This window comes from Drosophila elegans, unplaced genomic scaffold, assembly GCF_018152505.1.
Source record: "Drosophila elegans isolate 14027-0461.03 unplaced genomic scaffold, ASM1815250v1 contig_476, whole genome shotgun sequence".
Classification (NCBI taxonomy): domain Eukaryota; kingdom Metazoa; phylum Arthropoda; class Insecta; order Diptera; family Drosophilidae; genus Drosophila; species Drosophila elegans.
Window position 1 is genome coordinate 8,626,243 of NW_024545863.1, and position 19,471 is coordinate 8,645,713.

The 19,471-nt window shown below is 39.7% G+C and overlaps 1 protein-coding gene across 6 annotated transcripts in view; it reads right to left on the reverse strand.

Annotated features, from left to right (window-relative positions):
* LOC108135856 (homeobox protein homothorax) overlaps positions 1-19,471 on the reverse strand; it is a 103,626-nt gene that overhangs the window by 15,891 nt on the left and 68,264 nt on the right. For 4 of the 6 annotated variants that reach the window (XM_017256750.2, XM_017256753.2, XM_017256749.2 and 1 more), the window contains 2 exons: positions 7,023-7,118; positions 2,423-2,446 (listed from right to left, as the gene is read on the reverse strand). In XM_017256750.2, coding sequence (XP_017112239.1) covers positions 2,423-2,446; positions 7,023-7,118 — 120 coding nt within the window. The remainder of the gene's footprint in view (positions 1-2,422; positions 2,447-7,022; positions 7,119-19,471) is intronic. The other 2 variants (XM_041709745.1, XM_017256751.2) reach the window with 1 other exon arrangement.

Below are 19,471 nucleotides of genomic sequence, written 5' to 3' on the forward strand. Positions count from 1 at the left end.
TGCGCATAATTGTCAAATTTGCCAAATTTATGAACCCCTCGGTTCGTTTCAGTCCGTTTTTTAAGCCGTATGCAAATGGCGGCAAGACGAGATTTCTGTGCGCTCAATCCGGTCGAATTTATGAGACACGTTGAAGTGCATCTCACCTTGCCGGTGTATCCAGGTCCCAGAATAAAACCGAGACAGGAACTGCGACTGAAACCGAACTCTGGAGTTGATCTGCCACCAAGGGAGTTGGCTGGGAAGATTAATGGCAGCGGGTTTAATTTGTTTTCGGCTGTTCGGGTATTCATTACTCTTTATGCACTCGCATTGACACCTTTGCGAAAGGAAAAAAACGAATCAGGAGAGCTGTGTTGTGGGGCCCACAGGTGAGTGACTCCGATTTGATGCCTCCTTTGGTTATTACCCTCACTTTTTGTTCTATGCCTTGTGGTACAAGATATTAAGCAATTCATAAGCGTGTAATTTCGTTTAGCACACGAACCAAATAACATACAAGCCAGAAAAAAAGTTAAATGTCTGCAGATGATTTTTTTTGACATCAAAATTGCAGTTGCGGCGCAGACAACGCGAAAAATTCAAGGCGGTTCCAGGCATTGGGGATGTTCTGCTTTTTCTTCAGCTTCCTCCCCCTTCCTTTCTCATTTTTTTTAATAACACACACAGAAAATGCTTTTTAAAAGCCTGAAAATTATAACGCATCAGTCACGAAAACATGAAGACAAGGAAATTTCTAAAGTATTTTTTGTTGAATTTTTTTCATTTTTCTGTTTGTTATTTCCTGTAGTGTTTCCCTTTCGCCGCTTACATGTGAAAATCTTTTTTCTCTCTGTACGCTGTTACCCCATTTTGTGCAGCTTTGTCGGCCATATTGGAGGGGAAAAGTCTGGCCAGAAAGAGAGAGGGCGCGCGAAAAAGAAAGAGAAAACAGGGAGCAAAGTGCAAAAACGCAGAGTGAGGGCGAGCTAAAAATTCGCATTTATTCCGCCGCTGTACTTAGCAACAAAATGGTTTATTAGATTGAAAAACGAGAAGCAGAAAAATACTATACTAAATACTATAAAAAAGAAATCCAATCTTTTTTTTTATTATTCCCCCTCTGGCTTCAGAATATGCAAATCAAGTTAAGTAACAGACAGCATAAATTAAAAATAAAAAAAGACTAAAAATCTAGATGCGATGGGAGATCAGATGAAATGAATCTTTGAACCGCTCGGCAACTGTCCAATAATAATGAAATATTTCCAACTTGAGCCCAACGAAGAAATAGACAAAAACACGCTTGTAAGACGGAGTGTGGTTTTTGTTGTTCGCGTTATTTATGTTCTCCCTACTAATTTCGAATTTGAATCTTTGGCTGTGACCTTTGGGGCCTTCCCGGCCATATCGATACATGTATTTGGTAGATGTGTGTATTTTTCTTAATTTTGAAAGCGTATTAAATTACGAAGCGAGGGCCCCCGTCCGCCAGGCCCAGAATTGAAACAAGAATTTCAAGTATGTTTAACCCAAAACACAGAGCACAGAAAAAAGCCGAAACAAAATCAGAATCAGAATCAGAGAACCAAAAACCGAAACCCAAGTGATGTGGAGTGGCGTGGAGTTGGTGAGGAGTTGGAGGCTCTGGGCTTAAAGTATTTCACAGGAAATCTTCGGAAACGCAACCCAACAGCAACAGCAACAATATGTTCTACACATTTCTTTCGACCCCGCTCCCTGTGTGAGAAATCGAAATCCCAAAAACTAAATCCTATAATGCCTGCGAGGGGCGCACACACATCGAAAAACCCCGACCGAACCAAACTGAACCGACCCGCACTCACGCACGGCTACATTTTGAAATATCTCATCGTGTGTGAGTGTTCGGTTTGGTATTTCATTTTCTTTATATATTTTTTTTTTGTTTTTTTCTGCCTTTTGGTTTCACATCCCCACCCAGGTTCCCAGTCCCTTTCGCCCCATCTCTCGAGAGTCACAGGGCACTGGCAACCCGAACAGAGCGTGCGCTCACTCTATAATAATGATAAGATGGCTCTTAATCACAAAATTTATATGCCCCGGCATTTAGTTGTTCCTTCTCCCCAAAGCCAAAGACCAGGAATCAAGGGATCTGGAAACTGAAAACGTAAAACTGAAAACTGAATACGAAAGACTGAGGCCCGAGCTGAGTTGAACTGAAGTGAACTGATGATGGGTTATGCGCGTTTATAATTATGGGTCCTGTCATTCCGCATCTCAAAGTCTACAATTTTCAGTTTAGTGCGGAACAGAGATGGGCAGCCTCGCGTCATTCCTCTCTTTCGGTGCCTCCATTTTGGCAAAAACCAGGCCCAGAACTCTGATCTCGGGGCGTGTCGATTTTGGGGCTGCCCCACTTTATTGGTAATAATAATTATACAATTATAAGGAGAAAGCTTACCGCTTGCACTCGTTCCGAAGTTGTCTGCAAGTAAAGATAAATAAACAAAAAATTATTTAATTATTTGTTCAGTTTCGGAACGAAAATATCAACCTGTCTTAAGCCGAAATATTTCTCAAGCTGAACCATAATAAATCTTCCCATAACCCAGCACACAAAATTTCAAACGCAACAAACGCAAAAAATTGAAAAATTTCGTGCAGACTTTTGACCGCAAAATTGTTGTTTTTTTTTTTTGGTCGGGTTTCGTTGGCTATAAAATATGAAATATATATTCACACGCAGAAGTAATAGGAGGGGTGGCAATCAATCAAAACTATGTGAAGCCTGTGGAATCAGCGCCAAGTGTTAGCCCAAAATATTTGGAGCAAATCAAATGCAGCCTCAAAGAAAACAAAAGTTGAAGCCCGTTTCGGCTCCAACATTTTATTTTATTACCCTTTTTTTTAGAGCTTGGCAATAATTTTGTTTCCCAGTTTTATTTTTGGTTTTTTCGCACGCAAATCATTTTTTTGTTAGGCGAATTGCGTTTTGTTTTCATTGTGATTTTTGAATTTTTTTACGATTTAGCTGGAGGCATTATGCAAATCTCTTTTCACGGGTTAAAACATAAACATAATATTCAATCTCTGCGAGATCTTTGCATTTGGACCAGGTCTTCATTATATAAAATTTCTTGCATCACTTAACTGAGATCCACGGATCAGAAAAACTGAACAGAAATTATATCAGAAAAAAGGAAAAAATCTTCTGTCTCATACTTGATTTTGTACCCTGCTTACTGCCTTCTTGCGCCCAACTCACTGGTGTCATTTAGTCAGTTTGTAATGACATGGCTAAGAGTATTTTGTGAACTCGGCTTTTGAGGTTGGCCAGCTCAATTGCAGCCTTGGCATCTCGCATCGCAATGGACGCGTTCCTCTTGTCATTTAAGTCATCGAACACGCATTGGTACATTGTAGACAGTGTCGGTGTCGGGTTTGTTGTCTCATTCTCCGTCTCTTTCCGCTGGACAGGCTCCTTCTCCCTCTACTCGCTGGATGTCAGTGTCCTGGAACGGCCATCACCAGACCAAGTTCCCAAGTTTCAGTCTCGCTTCAGTTCAGTTCAGTTGGGTTCGGTTCCCGAGTAGGATCCCCAGCCCCCCGAGCAGTTCATAAATAATCGTCTTAAGTTGATGGCAATGCGGTGACTGTCGACGATTGCTGGGTGGCACTCGCTGCAGTTGATGGCGCACAGAGAGAAATAATTGGACCGAAAAATTTGCCACTAATTTTGTATTTTATAATTCCAAAAAATTTAACTTTCTCAAAGTAGCATTTAAAATATATCACAATAATTTATTTACTTCATAATTCTATTGAGGAAACAATATAAATAGCGACCAGTTCAGAATACTTGTTTTTTGCAGAAATATGTAAAAGCTTAAAGAATTTTTCTTAGCGCAGCTTTTCGGCTTGGCTTTCTGGATTTAAGTCCGAGTGCTTAACATTGCAGTTCGAAAATGAAAAGGCTCGAGAATTTATCTGCGCTGCTGCAGAAAGAAAGCAAAGGCGGCTGGGAATCGTTCAGATATTCCGAAAACGTTTCAATGAATGTCAGCAACGCATTGCTTCAATTTTTTTTCAGCTCTGTTTTTTTGTTACCCGCCAATACAAACTTGTGTCGTGTCTGATCCCATTTTAATATTCTAGATACTTAAATAAAATACGTGTCTGGCCTGGCCAACAAACGTTTATTGTTTGTTAATTGATTTCGCAGCCAAAGTTCTGGTTAAAATGCAAAGTGCAGCTTTTCAGACGGCGGAGACGAAAACAAAACGAAGACAAAACTTTGCACACAGGTTGGCTGGCATTTGGTATGCAAAATTTGTTTGCCTTTCGGCCCGGCCAAGATCGCTGCTGCTCCTCTTCTTCCCGAGCCTCTCTTTTTCACTTCTTCTCGACTTTTGGGCGCAATTAATTTGCAGACGGCGAATCAGCCTTGAGGCTTTAAGCAGTTGACAATTGTCAAGGATTGCGACAACTTGGCGGCAGAACGCAGCGTTGTTCGTCTCGTTGTTTGTTGTTTGTTGTCCGTTGTCTCTCGCATGGTTGTTGTTTTCCACTTGGGACCTGACATCTGACAGTCGCTGAAGACTTTGTCTCTATGCCTCGGACTTGGGTTATTTAACGGTAATTACCAAAATGCTGGCCGCACAAAAAGCTTTCCGCGAACGTTGGCTGGAAAACGCTTTGGTCTTTTCTTGTTTTGTTTTTAGTTTTAGCCGACTTTCCGAATAGCTGGCTGAAAGAGCAGCTCAAGTGCCGACAAAGCCAAAGCGGCCAAGTGAAGCATAAAAATGAAGCACCCAAAACGAAGAAAAACCTCAAAAACGGCAGAGCCACAAATAAAAGTAGAAGTCGGTGTGCACTGGAAACATTAAAGGTGTAAATGAGCTCTTAACCAAATTAAGAATAGCTTCCAAAATATTTATCTCTCTGAAAAATGTTGGGACTAAAATATTTTATAGGAACATCTACTGTCTTTGGAGCAAACTACTTTTTCTTGATTTCTGAAGCACAACGTAGGGCGCCAATTTTTTGCCTTGTATTAAAGTAAATAGTTCCCTAACAACTTTCTTTTACAATATCTTCAAATTCATAAATTACACTATATTTTTGCCATTGATCCCTGATTTTGTTGTTTTGAGTGTAGGAACCCAGGCACACGATTTTCCATTTGGCCAGAGCCGAGCTACGCGAGACTCTCGAGCGCGACTCACAGTCTATTTATGTGACTATTGAAGTGGGCTTTCTGTACACTTTCCGGGGCCTCCTCTTCAGTGGAGTCGGAATTGGAGTCGGAGTCCATGCTCCGCACTCCATAATACTCCAGACCTGAAGAGACTGCGGCGGCTCGGGCTTTGATTTTTGCTTGATTTCTTTCAAAATCGGCTGCAGCAAAATAGAGATGCAGAGCAGGGCACCTCCGGACCCGAGAATCTCGGGCCTCCGAAGAAGAGATGAGGATGAGACTCGAGTGGTGGAGTGGTGGAGTCTGCTTTTATTTTATATGTATTTTTTATTTTTCATTTTTGCTTTTTGTGTTGCATGTGCAGTGACTGTGACGCCATTTTCAGTCGAAGCGTATGCAAAAGAGGGAGAGAAGCCAGAAGACTGAGGTTGGAGAACATGTCCAAAGGCAAACCGCCAAAAGGATAATCAGCAACAATTTAGTATTATTACACCACGTTTCGAAGCCATCGGAAAAGGGTTGGGGAAAAGGGGCGGTTCGGGACGGGACGGGACGGGGCAAAAGGTGGAGCACACAAAGTTGTCTGTCAGAGGCTCTGGGGGCCCTCTTTTAAGCCTGGCTGAGCTCTCGAGTATGCATTTCAAAGAAAATCATTATTATCGATGCGGCAAGAGGATGAAAAAGAGTCTGTGGAGGCCGAGGGCCGCGGGTCTTGCCTTTCGGTATTTTCACGTAGTTCGTAGATTGAGTTTCAATGGAAAAATGATTTGCAAATTGACTTTAACGAATTGCCAGCCAGAACGGGCAGGTTGGCTTTTGGGCATGTTATGGAATTTTGATTACAGCATTTGCTATTAGAAGAAAGCTGCGGCCGCATGTAATTGGCACGCATTTTGGACTCCGCTATTGGGGTCCATGGACCTCTGGGGCACTCTGCCATTGAGAAGACAATCGAAGGCGTTCGCCGGAGCCATGTCGATGCCATTTTGATGGTCGTTTCATTGGCATTGGTATTGGCCAGGCTGAAACTCTGGCTGAGACTGAGAAACTCAAGATACTGGGGCCGCAGGCGGGACGTCTGATCTGATCCATGGCCGCCGATCAGGCGCACTCTTAAAATGAGCTCACTGGAAGAAAACTTTTTTCATTTTACCAAAATTCTGCTTCTCAAAAACCTTAAAAAAGCGTTTTAAATAAATAGGTACTAAAATAAAAAGGAATCCAAATAAAAAAAAAGTTCATTTAATAAACATAAAATTGTAAGTTTACTTTGGCCTATTTTTGGCATACCCCAAGTCTAACGTAATTTTAATACAAAATTAAAACAAAAACCAATTGTTTTTCGTTAGATTTAGAGTGGCTCCTTTTCTCTCCGTGTTGGATTGAAACTTCGACTGCGAATCCACTGCGGAGGAGCCTTTGCCCGTTGGGCGATGCCAGTTCGTATATCATTATAGAAATTACCTACTCTCGGCAGCAGCCATTGTTAGTATTTTGCCATTAACGTTAACTCTCTGGCACAATCTGAGTCGCTTGATCTCTCGCTTTTGCAGCAGCAGAAGCAGCCTTCTCATCGATGGGGCAACAGAAATTAAAAGCAGCCAACCAACAACCGGCCAACAACCGAGCAACAACCAGCCAACAACCAACCGGCAAGAGGCCACAAAAAACTGTCAGGCGGAAAGGCAAAGGCCGGGCAAAAAATTGATGTTGTAAATTATTGAAATCTAATGGAAACGTTGACGTCAGTTGGTCTCGTGATGATAGCTCAAGACCGCTGATAAGCCGCCCTATCGGTTGGCCAGACAGATAATTGTGGAATGGAATAGGATTTTGAGTAAGTGGAGCCAACGAGATTACTTACCAGGACTACCGAGGAAGACTGAGGAATACAATCGCCGGGAGGCGTCCGCATTGCGAGCATCGGCAGGTGAGGACCATTCTCTTCGACACCATCGTCCTGAAAAAGATAGAAAAGCCGATCGTTAGAAATCTATTAAAAATCGGACTGTAAGCCTATGTACTATAAACTATGTCTCGTGTGTGATTGTAATGAAAAATGGGAGTGAAAACCATTTAGTTTAAAGTTACTCCCTATAACCTAAGCCTTAAACTATAACTCATTTTAATCATCAGCTTTAATAAAAGTACCTATAAAGCGAAAGACAAATTGCTTAAATCAACGAAAAACTTTTTAAGACCCTCAGTAAGTTATTGCTCGACTACTTAGTTATCAGGACGGGAAAACCACGTATAATTATTAATTCAATTTTCCACGTTCCTAAGCCTTTCGGCAAACGAACTAAAACTCATTTCCAGTTAAGGCATCCGCAGAAGTATTAAGATCTTGAGCCACTCTAAGCCACCGACTGACTGACACAATTCGCAACACTTGTCAACTTAATGCTTTTCAACCGATATTGACAGCACGCTGAATATGTTAAGCCAACGCATATATCTCTTGATATTTGTAGAAGGTTTGCAGATAGTTGGCTATGGGCTTTCGTCAAAATACGGTGAGTGACAGGTGCGTCCCCACCTGAAATTCCCAATAATCTCGGTATCTCTGAACGAAAAGGTCGTTTGCGAGGAAACCCTCAAAAAAATGGCCCACAAAATATAAACATTAGAACCTCAATGGACACTTTAAGCTTATAAAACTTTAAATGAAATACGTAGTGTAAGAAAAAGCAGGGCCAACGCAGAATGAAAATGGCGCTAATAATAATTTGGTTTATTGGCTTTAAAGCACAATGAAGGCGAGAGAAAAAAAAGCGCAGGGGGCGGCAAGTGGAGAGGCGTGCCCAGCGGAAGAGGAACAACAACAGCAACCCTCGGCCAATCTCCCGGGCAATTTCTATTATTTTTTTAAGCACTTTCTTGAGCTCAACGACGGGGGCAGACAACCAACGCACCTTTATTTAAATTTTCTTTTTTTTCCTCGCTGCCTTCCTTCTATTCTGGTCAGAAGACGAGGAGAAGTTGGGGGCCAGACTACGCTTCGTTTTCTTCTTAATGGGCAATTTTCTTGGTAGTAAATGGGCACGTTTTATGAACGCTTTTGTGGGGTGTTTATGGGGTGGTGCTGATGCCCAACCTTACACCCACCCACCCTACATGAGCCACCCCACCACTGCCACGCCCCCATTGGGCAAACGAATGCAGGTCTCTTTTGTTTTTCGAAAAGGAATATTAAATTGCCACTGAAACTGCACCTGTCCAATTAAAATGTAACATAATATGGTCGAATATAAATTCGGAAAAAAACAAACAGTAGAATAATATCTCTTTAATTGGTCATCAATTCAATGGTTTTTGCCTCGCGAATAAATATTATTTGGAAAGTTGATACCACTTTTGCCTATTTTCAATCGATTTGACTACTCAGTAATTAATCTTAATTATTTAACCTTACGAAGAACCTTTTATTCTAGGTAGGACAAGTTCTTTCAAATTTCAAAATATGTTAGTGAGCAACTACATGTTGATTAATATTTAGTTTAACATTTTTATAAAATATAAAATAAACGTCTGTGTGCATGTAATATTGTGTTCAGCATTTATATACAGATTAAAAATAGTTTTTATCCAAAAACTAAAATTTAAGGCCAATAAACATACGCTAACAATAACAGAAAAATTAAAATTTTTAAATACAAATTTTATTATGACATATTCTTAGCCAAAACCATATTTTTTACAAAATCTTTTTAATTAAAAAGTAATTTAAAAAATGTTAAGTTTCACAACGGATAAATTTAAACAAAAATTTTGTATTTTTCAATGCAGCCAACAAAAGTCAATAATTAAATTAATAGAGATTTCTAGCAGGCAACAACACAAACAGAAGCTACAGTGAGTAGCCGAAAAAAAATTGTTCACACATAAATCTTTGCACTAAAAAATTTTATTGTCGTTTTTATTGTAAGGAAATAAAATAAAAAGCCGAAGCAAAACAAAACACAACAAAAACACAAAGAGACAGAGCCAAACAGTCTGCTAAAATCGCTCTCTCAAACAAGCACACACATAATAGCGCTCTCTCGCTCTTGTGATGGCCGCGTATATTTCCCCTGACAGATTATCGTACCGTAAGTTAGCTGCTTAAATATCGTAAGAAGGCTGCGCCATTTGCCTCGCAGCTGCTCTGTTCTCTCTTACTGCGCCAGAGCGAGACAAAGCTAGTGAAGACATTCAAGTGCGGCGAATGAGGCGAATTGAGTTGTTTTTGCTTTTTTTCTACTCTTTTTTTTGTGCCAAGTAAATGATTTTCGATTTTTGTGACTTGACTAATTCGATTTTTGGAGTCCGTCCCTCTGCTCTTTTTTTCTATTAACTTATGCAATGTTAAATCAATAAACCGAACCTAGGCGAATTCGCTACGCTTTAACAGGAAAAAAACCTGAAAACAAAAATAATTTTAAACCAAAATGCTTTTTAAGATTTCTTTGTTTATGGGGTCTTTAAATGTCACAACTCTCGATTCTGAGAATGTGCTAAAACATTTATGGTGCGCTTGTCTTAATATGTATTTTAAATTACATATATTGTCGTTCTCCGTTCAACTTGGTTCAAAAATGTATTTCAAATGATCTTGCTGGCTTGTGGTTGTTCCAATTTAGTGCCTGGGTTTTTTTTTTGCTTATTGCTTAAATAATTCAAATTGTTTTTAAACAAAATTTAGGATTGCAGTAATCCTTTCTGTGTATTTTTCCGAAATAACATTTTATTTCAAAGTCTTTAAATTTCTTCTGCTGCTTATTATTTTTAGTTTGTTAGAATTTGTCCGTGCCAAAATTCTATTAAATGTTCTTTAAAATTTCTAAGCTTGTATAAGGGTTTTTATTTTCTTGACTATACATTTATTTTTAATTTTCTTTACTTCTTTTCTTGATTTGATTTTTGGCCTTTTGTCAGTAAAACGCAACGAAAGATGTTCTATTTTTAGTGGAACTATTTTGGTGGCGACCCCAATCGCTTTTCCGCTTCTAGCTAAGTGTATTCTTCTCCCCACTTTCTGCCCCGATTTTCCCCGAAGTTCGTGAAGTGCCCATGGGCCTGATAAATGGCGCTTAGGCATTGATTAGATGCCCCAGAGCTTCGAAATGCATTTGCCTTATCACCCATGCACTCCTCACACACACTGGCACACATTATAACTAACACCCATTATACCTCCACCCCCCACCCCCCACCACCCACGGTCGAAAGTATTCCCCGCCTGCCCAGAAAGCCGAAAAAAGAAAAACAACAGACGCAACGAAACGAATTTTCCATTTTCCATAGAGTTCACTTCACCCCAATGCCAAAGTATCTTCAATTCGGTTCAGTGCAGTGAAAAAAAGTATAGAGTTGTACATTTTTTTACCTAAAGTTTAAAATACCTCAGTTACTTAAATAAATATACAACGTTTGCTCAAACTTAATATATTATCTAGATACTTTAGTGGTTAGAATTAACACAATGGTATAACAACCAAAGAATATTTTAGTGATATTGATATTATATAGAAACTTCAAAAATTAGTTAATCTAAAATTGAAGTTAAACCGTATTTAATAACACGGGTAAAGTTCCACAAAATGTTTTAAGGTAATTTTATTTATGGCAAGCTTTAATAAGCCTAGCGATTTAAAAGATTTTAAAGTGGTGCACAAAGTAATTAACAGTGCTAGCCGATGAATTAATAAGTGTGTATTTTGTAATATTTAAATAGTTAAGTAACTGTTGCGCCATTTAATATATTCTTAAAAATTTGTTCTCTGTGTACTTGTGTCTGTCGCATTTTGTCTGTGTGCGAGTCAATGTCTGTGTGTCTGTGTTTAGATAAAATTGTGTTTCGAAAGTGACAGTTGAAATGATTTATCACTTGCCAGCGACTGCAAGGCGCAAACGCCAACGCTGCCCCGCCCCCTCGGTCGCACCGCCCCCTCACCCCCTCCACCATTCACAGTGCTTGGCTGTCGTCAAAGTTTTTAGCACAAGCTCCCTTTAGCCCCCTTTCTCCTCTCTCTTTCTCAGCCCCGGCATGTTTGGCATTTTTGTGTAGAAAAATTGAAAATTGCTTTTTTCGTCAGCAGCCCCCTTTCGTCGCCCCACCTCCTCCCCTTTGTCCTGCTATCTCAGGCAACTTCATCTTTCCAATTTTCTACTATTTGGCTTTGTTCCCCTTCCTATGTTGTTGTTGTTATCTCTGAGTTTTTCATATGAAAATTTAATTCCGCTCAACCCCTCACCACCATCCACTTTCGCCCCCCACACACCTACCCCCTCAGCCATTTCCCATGCGAGCTAATTTAAAAATTTTTGTAATTTTTTCGCTTTGCTCTTTTGGAATTTTTGCAATGCGCGACAAAATGATTTATGTCGCTGCCTGGGCGAAATTAAAAATATTACAAAAAGCCACAACAGCAACAACAATGTGAACACATTTAAATAACATAAAAAAAATAAATACGTATCTGTACATTTGTATATGGTGTCACTTTAAAACGAAATTGTTGCCGTGTGGAAATTTACGCTGGCTTTTCTCAATTTTTATGCCCAACAATTTCAAGCGACTGCAGCAGTGGCGGCAGAAAAAATTTAAAATAAAATACATAAACCGCAACAATTTTTCAACATTTTGCACGTGTAAATTTTCCAATTGGTTGAACGCGCCAAATGAACGAAGGGAAAAAGTTGCAAAAATGGGTAGGAAATCGAGGGGGCGAAAATGTGTGGGCGGCCAAAGCCGGGTGGTTCGAGGGGCGTGACTCTCATATTAAAGGTCTTTCTGATGGATTCATTTAGTCAATTCTAAGGGCAGGCGAGCAAGTTTTGCCTTTGCATACAAAAATAATGGCAGAAAATTATGGCTGAATATGGAATTTGAATAGCGTATGGGAAACCCTTTGGGGTGGCCCTGAAAACTGGAAAACAAGTTAGGAAAACAGGTATTCTATCTGTCTCAGTCTTTCCTTTTATAAGTCTGAATATTTTTGCATTGCCGTCGGCAGTTTTTAATACTTAGGTTGGGGAGATCGGCCGCAATCAAAACTTTTTAGCTTTACGAGGGAAATAAATATAAATTACTGACAAACATTTTGAAAATAATTAGGAAGAAGTTCAAACAAAATTTGATTAGTTATTCTGAGAACAAAAAATATTGATAACACCACAAAAAACTTAATAATTTGTAAAAAAAAACAATTCCAAATCAAATCGACAAAAATTATTATGTTAATCAAATTGTTCTTGAAAAAATGTTAAAAAGTACCTATTGATAAAGACCCCGAAAATTTCATACCAAAGGAAATAGTTACAATTACTCACTTTTCTGTGAATGAATTGTGCTGTTTCACTCAAGCCAGAAAAGATTAACCAACAATTGATTAGATTAAGCTCGCATGGTGACAGAAAACAATCTTTCACTGGCCTTTATTTGATTTCCATCCTTTTTATTCAATTCTATTCGGAAAATTAAAGCCAGGCGGCTGAAGAAAAAAAAATAAACCAAATATTGTTAACCCAAATTGCATTGGCATTTCATCTCTGCAAACTTTCATTTGGTTTTTCGCCCCATTATTTTTTCTAAGCTTTTTGTGTAATTATTCACATGCACCGAATGAATTTTCGTGTTTTATTTTTTTTCTTTTTGTTCACCATGATGGCCGGAAGGTGTCGCTGCTGCAGCTGCTTTACGACCATTGAGCAAAAAAAACAGAGCAGTTATCTATTTTGTTGCACTGTTTTTGTAGTTTGCCTGGCATTTTCCGTTGCCGTTTTCACAGCATTTTCCAGTTTTTTTTTTCAAACATTTTTTCGTGGAGGAATTTTGTTGTTTGCTTTTGTTTTAATTTAAATGAAAAAGCTTTTCGCGCATAGTTATGAAAATAATGGCTGCCAAAAGAGGGTAGCCTTCATATATATAAATATGTATATGTATGGGTGAATGGAGCCAGTTCTAATGCATTAAAGCAGACTAAGTGGTTTTAGTTTATGCTTGAAAATCAAGCCCTTAAAGCGATTCGCTCGTTTTTCAATAAAAATCAAGGGCCACACCTCGAACATGACTTGTAACTTAAGCTACGGAACTTCGTTCCTTGGGCCTGTGCCTGTGTCATCGGTTTTGGCGACATCCTTTACGCCGCATATCGCTTTACACTTGAAGCGAATTTGAAAGTCTGCATCGGTCCGCTCGTAACTCTTGTTTACGCCCCCCTTTCCCCTGGACCTGCCCACACAAGCTCTTCCCATTGGCCTTTTTTCCTCTTTTTTTTTATCTGGCCCGCGACTAATATAAACGTACAATGGACCAACTTAAGCTGAAATGACAGTTGCGACATGTTTGCGTAGGCGTGTGCGATCTCCCGGACGGACGGACAACGACCCAAGACTCAGACATACGGACCAGCAAATGTTTTGGTATTAATTTTTCTTGTTGTTCCTTTGAGCATCTGGCCCCTCAATCTCTGGCCTCCCTTTGAAGCCCCCCAAGCTGGCTGACAATAAACTTTATCGCATTCATGTGAATGCACTTTATGACACCTAACCAGGCAACAGCCGAAGGTGGAGAAACTTGTTTACCTGCCCGCAATTTCCACGGGCCGAACAAAGAATTTTGTTTCGGATTTCGAAGGCAATTTTTGCACGACTGATTTGAATTGAAAGACTTTGATGAGCTCTACACGTGGGTAAGGATATTTACACGTGCAGAGAGAAAAAATATCAACGAAGTTAATTATTTATAGGGTAATAGTTAAGAATCTTACAAAATCGCAAAATATTTATCTTTAGTTTTAATAACTGTTTAAAAAGCTTTAAGCGAACACAAAAGACATTCAACTTATTTGAAAAAACAAAGCAACTAATGTATTGTATAAAATTGTAACCCTAAATTTCTATTTGATTTGATGTAAGTCGTTTTCAAACATCAGTTATTTCTCTTGTAAAGATCTTTTATTTGTTTCGAATAAGTCAGAAAATACCAAAGTTATTTGGCTTGTAAGTACAGAAGACAATAACGATATTGTTATGCTTTTTTCGCCGTGTTGGCAATGGATATTTTGTGGTCGTCTGGCTGACTCGTGACTCGTGCAATTTCAGTCGTCCGTTTGACGGTCACGTGACCCTAATAAATCACAGAATTAATGTTACGTAAAATGGAGTTGGCTCGACTCGGCCGAGTCCTGAGTCGCAAGTCCAGAACTCAGGACGAGGTCCTGTGCTGCGAAAGCAACCACCGTTGAGTGGTTAAACTATGCCGGCAGGAAATTGAAAAACGTTTGCGGCATTTCTGATAAGCCGAAGCGAAGCCACTGCCGAGAAATGTAACTTAAAGATCAACTGGTTAATATGGAAAATTTAAAACTGTATACGTCACTTCAACCAGCACTCACACACAGAAAATGAGATAGAACGCCAACATTACGGCCATTAAAAATACCCAAAACGACAACGACAATTTCCTCATTATCGTAAAATTTATTCAAGCAAAATAAATTCATTGGTCGTTAACCTTGACACTGGTTTTTCTTTTATTTTCCCGACTCGGTGGGTGTGTGTGTGTGTGTGTGTGCACATAAAACTCATGCTATGACGCGTGTTAAATAGTCGCCTGTCAACTGGGGAAAACTTTGGCCCGCCAGCTGTAAAATGATTTTCCCAGACGGCACAGCTCCAGATTGCCTCAAGTTCGACTACTTTAAGTGTAGGCACAGACAAACAAATTGTGATTACAGGCAGAAAAAATTAAAAAAAAAAAAACACAGGCTCCAGGAATCTAAAGACCAAGCATGACTTTCATTATTTTCTTTGTCTGACAGCTTTCTGGTTACCAAACTACCAAAAATAAATAAAATGAAATGACGCCCGTAAGTATGCTACAATAATCGATACGGGTGTGTGTGTATGTGTGGGCTTGTTGTTTTTACTGCTCGGCTGCGTTTTTTCTCACACTAACGCACACACACACACTTACAGACAGGCAGAAAAGAGAGCGATTTGTCATGGGGTTGCCGCGAGTTTTCGGGAGTTTTGCATTTTCCCCAGACATTTCCCCCGGGTTGTTTTCAGTGGCTTAAAGTGTTAATGTATCAGCCTGCCATTGTTTTCCACAATTTATGCACTGAGAACTTGTTGAATACCTTGTGGATTTATGGGCAACTTAAAGACATATATGGCGCCCAACTAAATTTAATTTTAAATGGCGCCCAGCCACTGAGAAAATTCACATGTAAAATAGCAACTTCTAGACTCAATATAACCCCTATATATAATATTTATAGCTGTGACAAAGGAAAGCCAGAAATAGGAGCTGAAGGGATAAATAAAAAACGGGGAGAAAACTAGAATGAAGAAAAGCTTTTTTCATCCCAAAAGCTAGCTGTGTACGTTTGTGTGGCAGCTGTCTGTGTGCGTATTGGCGAAAACTCCGACCAACTCCGACTGGCTTGCCCTCCATTTTTCTCTCCCTACTTTCCTCTCAAGCTGTCGTCGTCATTTCGTTCTTTATATAAAACCCGAGTGGAGCCAAGGAAAATGCTCAAGCACACACACATTTATATTTTTCCAATTTTTTTGTGTTTTCTTTTTTTTTTGCTTTTCCTTTTTTCTAGTATTTTTCTACATTTCTTTTATTTCCAGTCAGCAGAAAAAAATCTTATACACAAGCGTTGCGTTTCTACAAGTGCACAAGTGTGTGTGTGGGGGAAAAGCTTTGCTCTCATGTGATTGTGAGTGTGTGCGAGAGCTGGAGCAGTCAGCTCAGTTTTCTTTTGAATGATTCGATGATTTTAAGCGCCTGCGTTATATGAAAACCAATCGCATCAAAGCACCCCATTAAATTTCATCGTCAGGCATATATCCTTGCCGCACAAACACACACAACGGGGGCACAGCTGCTACTAGCTGATATCCTTGGCTCCTGGCTGGCTCTTGGCCACGTCTGCATCTATGGACGTATTCGTCTGTCTAAGCCCAAGGCAACGGTTGCTGTTCTGTGTGTTTGCTATGTGCCGGGGAAATCCGTCAGAAAAGCGCAGCCGCTGCAGCTGCTCCTTCAGCATCCTGAAACCACCTCGCCCTCCCCCTTTTGCTCTTGCCACCCAGCCCCTCCCACTCCATCATTATGTGCTGACGGCGTAAATGGCTCTATCAGCACATTGTGCCGTTGGTGCCTCTGACATGTGAGCCTGGTGAACCCAGCCTCAGTGATTCCGGCTTTAAGTTTTGAGCACATTTTGAGGCAATTTAAAGTGCTGCTAATGGCTTTATAGGAGCCACAAAAAATGAGCAGAAAATTTATAAATTGCAAGTCATACTGGATTGGGAGTGGGGCTTACAGACGAACCTCTCTAATGCAAGTTTTAGGCTGACACAAAAAGTAGTATACGGATAAAGTACCTCACATTTAATATTATTATTTTAACAACTATCTTGTCATTTAACATTTTGAAATACAAAATCAAAAAAGTTAGTTTTTTGATTTTAAACATTTTTATATTAAAAAAAATCGTATTAATGGTACATGTGCTAAGTTTTATTAATAAATGACACCTCTTCAGATATCTGATAATTTTGTTTTCGTAATAAAAAGGTATACTTTAGGTTGTATGACACTACTTAGTTTTTAGAGAAGTTGGACTGTAGTTTTTAGACATGTACAATTTAGCAGCTATATATTTGCACATAGTCCCACAGTCTATCACTGGCAAACGCCGCCATCTTCTGGCGTTCGTCGTTTGCTTTATTTGCAGTTGGTGCTACTCCATCTCTTATTTCGCCTCCTTGCTCCATCTTCTTCTAGCTTTCATTCTTTTATTCCCCCACTCTCTATATATTTTTTTTGATGGCAAACATTTAATGGGTTTTTCAGAAAATTGCATTTTCTTCTTTGGCACTCTTTAGCCTTTTTGTTTAGCTGCTACTTTGCAGCGGCAAAGGGGGAGGAGGTGGGTGGCTTTAAGGAGGCGGGGAGCAGAGCCCCAGTTGTTGTTGCTGCTGCTCATGACCATGGCTGCCATATTAGATTTTGAATGCATTTCCGCTTTTTGCCGCAGCGAGCAAAACTTTTGTTCGCCATGTTGGCTCTGCTTTCCCAGCTTTCCCGGCTTTCTATCCTTCTCTTTCGCCCCCAACTCTACCCGTCTCGTTCCCCGTTGGTTGGGAAATATTTTCCACTGACTGACAGCTGTGCAAATGGGCGGCAACAAGGACGAGGAGGCGTACTGCAAGTTTGTCTATCTTCGGCTTGTTTTTGCTTGTGTTTTTGCTGGCAAAATGTGGGTGGTTGCATTAAAAGTTTGTTTCATTTTCCTCTTATTTTTCCTTTTGCTTTTGTCGATGAAAAAGTCCAAGTTGTTGCGCAAAAGTTTTTATGCAAGTTTTGCTATTTTGGCAAATGGATATCCTTCTGCTACTCCAACTTCTCTTTTCCCTTCGATTATTCTGTGGGCGCGCTATCTATGTTACTTATATGAAAGTTGGTCAGACATACACCATGTATATATATATGTGCCAGCTCTGCTTCTATTGGCAAGAAGTTTAATCAAAGTTTTCCCCTTGAATTGAGGAGGCAAAAATAAATTAAACAAAACAATAATGCACAGTAAGAAAAATGCTGATGTGCTGATCAATAGAATCAAAGTAACTACTTAGTTGACTAAACTAACATAACGAACCTTTTAGGTTTAAATTCATGTTGCTCACATCAAAGAGGATATACAACCATTTGATAATACCATTTCACACGTAAAAATTCCTTCTGTTTTTGTGTGTACGAAATTCCCCACTGAACACACCTTCTTGCTATGTTGGTGGAACAAAAAGCACTGCATATTTGAGGGTGCAGGCTGCATATGCAAATGAAACATTCCACACATTCCCCCAAAGGCAAAAGGCCATTAAATGTCAAACCCGCAGACACAAAAAACAAACACCGGCCAACATTTTCCAACCCGTTTTCGTTGACCAAATTAAAAAGCCATTTGGGCCTAGCGAAGCCAACATTCTTTTGTGCCAAGTTACCTTTTTAGCTGGCGGCAATTATAATATATTATTTGAGAAAAACACAACCGGTTGACGGCTTTTATGAGTGCCAATCAAAGTTCATCGATTATGCGACAGCAGTCCGTCTGCTTTTCTGTTTTCGATTTCGGTTTTGATTCCGATTCGAAATGTGAGGCATATCTTTAACGATTCTCAACGGCACTAAATCTTCAAGGACAGGGAGCTGAAGTGAGTTAATCATGAATGATTTAACGAGTCGTAGACCATTTAATTGCCATTCAGCTCGGACATGACAGCAATCGGTGATTAAAGCCAAACGAGACAAAAAAGCGACACCAAATTGTGTTCGTTTTTAACGACTTGACAAAGTCATTTATGGAATTTCTTTTGACAATTTTGAGCTGAGTTTCCTCTTCCCTGACGATGGGAAATGTATCCGGCACCTGTAAGTTTTTGGGGGCTACAGCACGCGCCACTTCGTTGGAAATTGAAAACGTGTCCAACATCGAGACATCAATTTTTAAACAGAAGTAATCACTTTGTAAACGCTGAGCGAAGAGAAAAAAATAAATATTCGAGCATATCCTTTGGGGGTTGACTCGGGCCGGGCTAAGCCAGAAAACCAGCGACCAGGGACCACAGTCCTGCCGGTCCTTTCGTCCTTCTGGTTTTCCTCTTATTTACCCCCGACAAGTGCGCCTCAAATTTCTGGGGTTCGCTTCGCTTGATTTCCAAATTTCTGCACGTAACAACGTAAAGTTGCAGAAATTTTTATACAATTTGTTGCATGCATAATTCAGGAGGACAAAAAACTTGGGAGGTACTTTTGGATTTATGTGGGTTGTGTCTGGCTAAAGAACTTTCGGTGGCTGTCGAGGAATTATGATGAGCCAGAGCATCAAAGAAAGTGACTTAAACGGTTGGCTATTCAATTTGGGGAAAGTTATCGCCGAAATAATGTTTGTACACAGAGAAAATGTTTTACTAATGTATGAAAATAATTAAAAAGAAAAAAATCAAAAAGGTTTTACATACAAACGACATATCAAAAAGGCTTGTCTTTGGACAGCCAATTTAGCTAATATTTTCCATTAACCATAGTTAAGGTATAAGCTTTAAATCAAAGCTCTCTTCGCTAATTGATGGCAAACCAAATAAATTCGAAAATAAAGAAATTTGAATACCAGGCGAAACAAAAAACTGAGACCCCATCAAACAACATTAAGACCCCGTTAATCTATCGAAACGAGCGCCACCATTTGCCTGCTCCATACACGTTTTAATTGCCGTCCGCACTAAAAACTGAAAATCCAAATAAGCTAA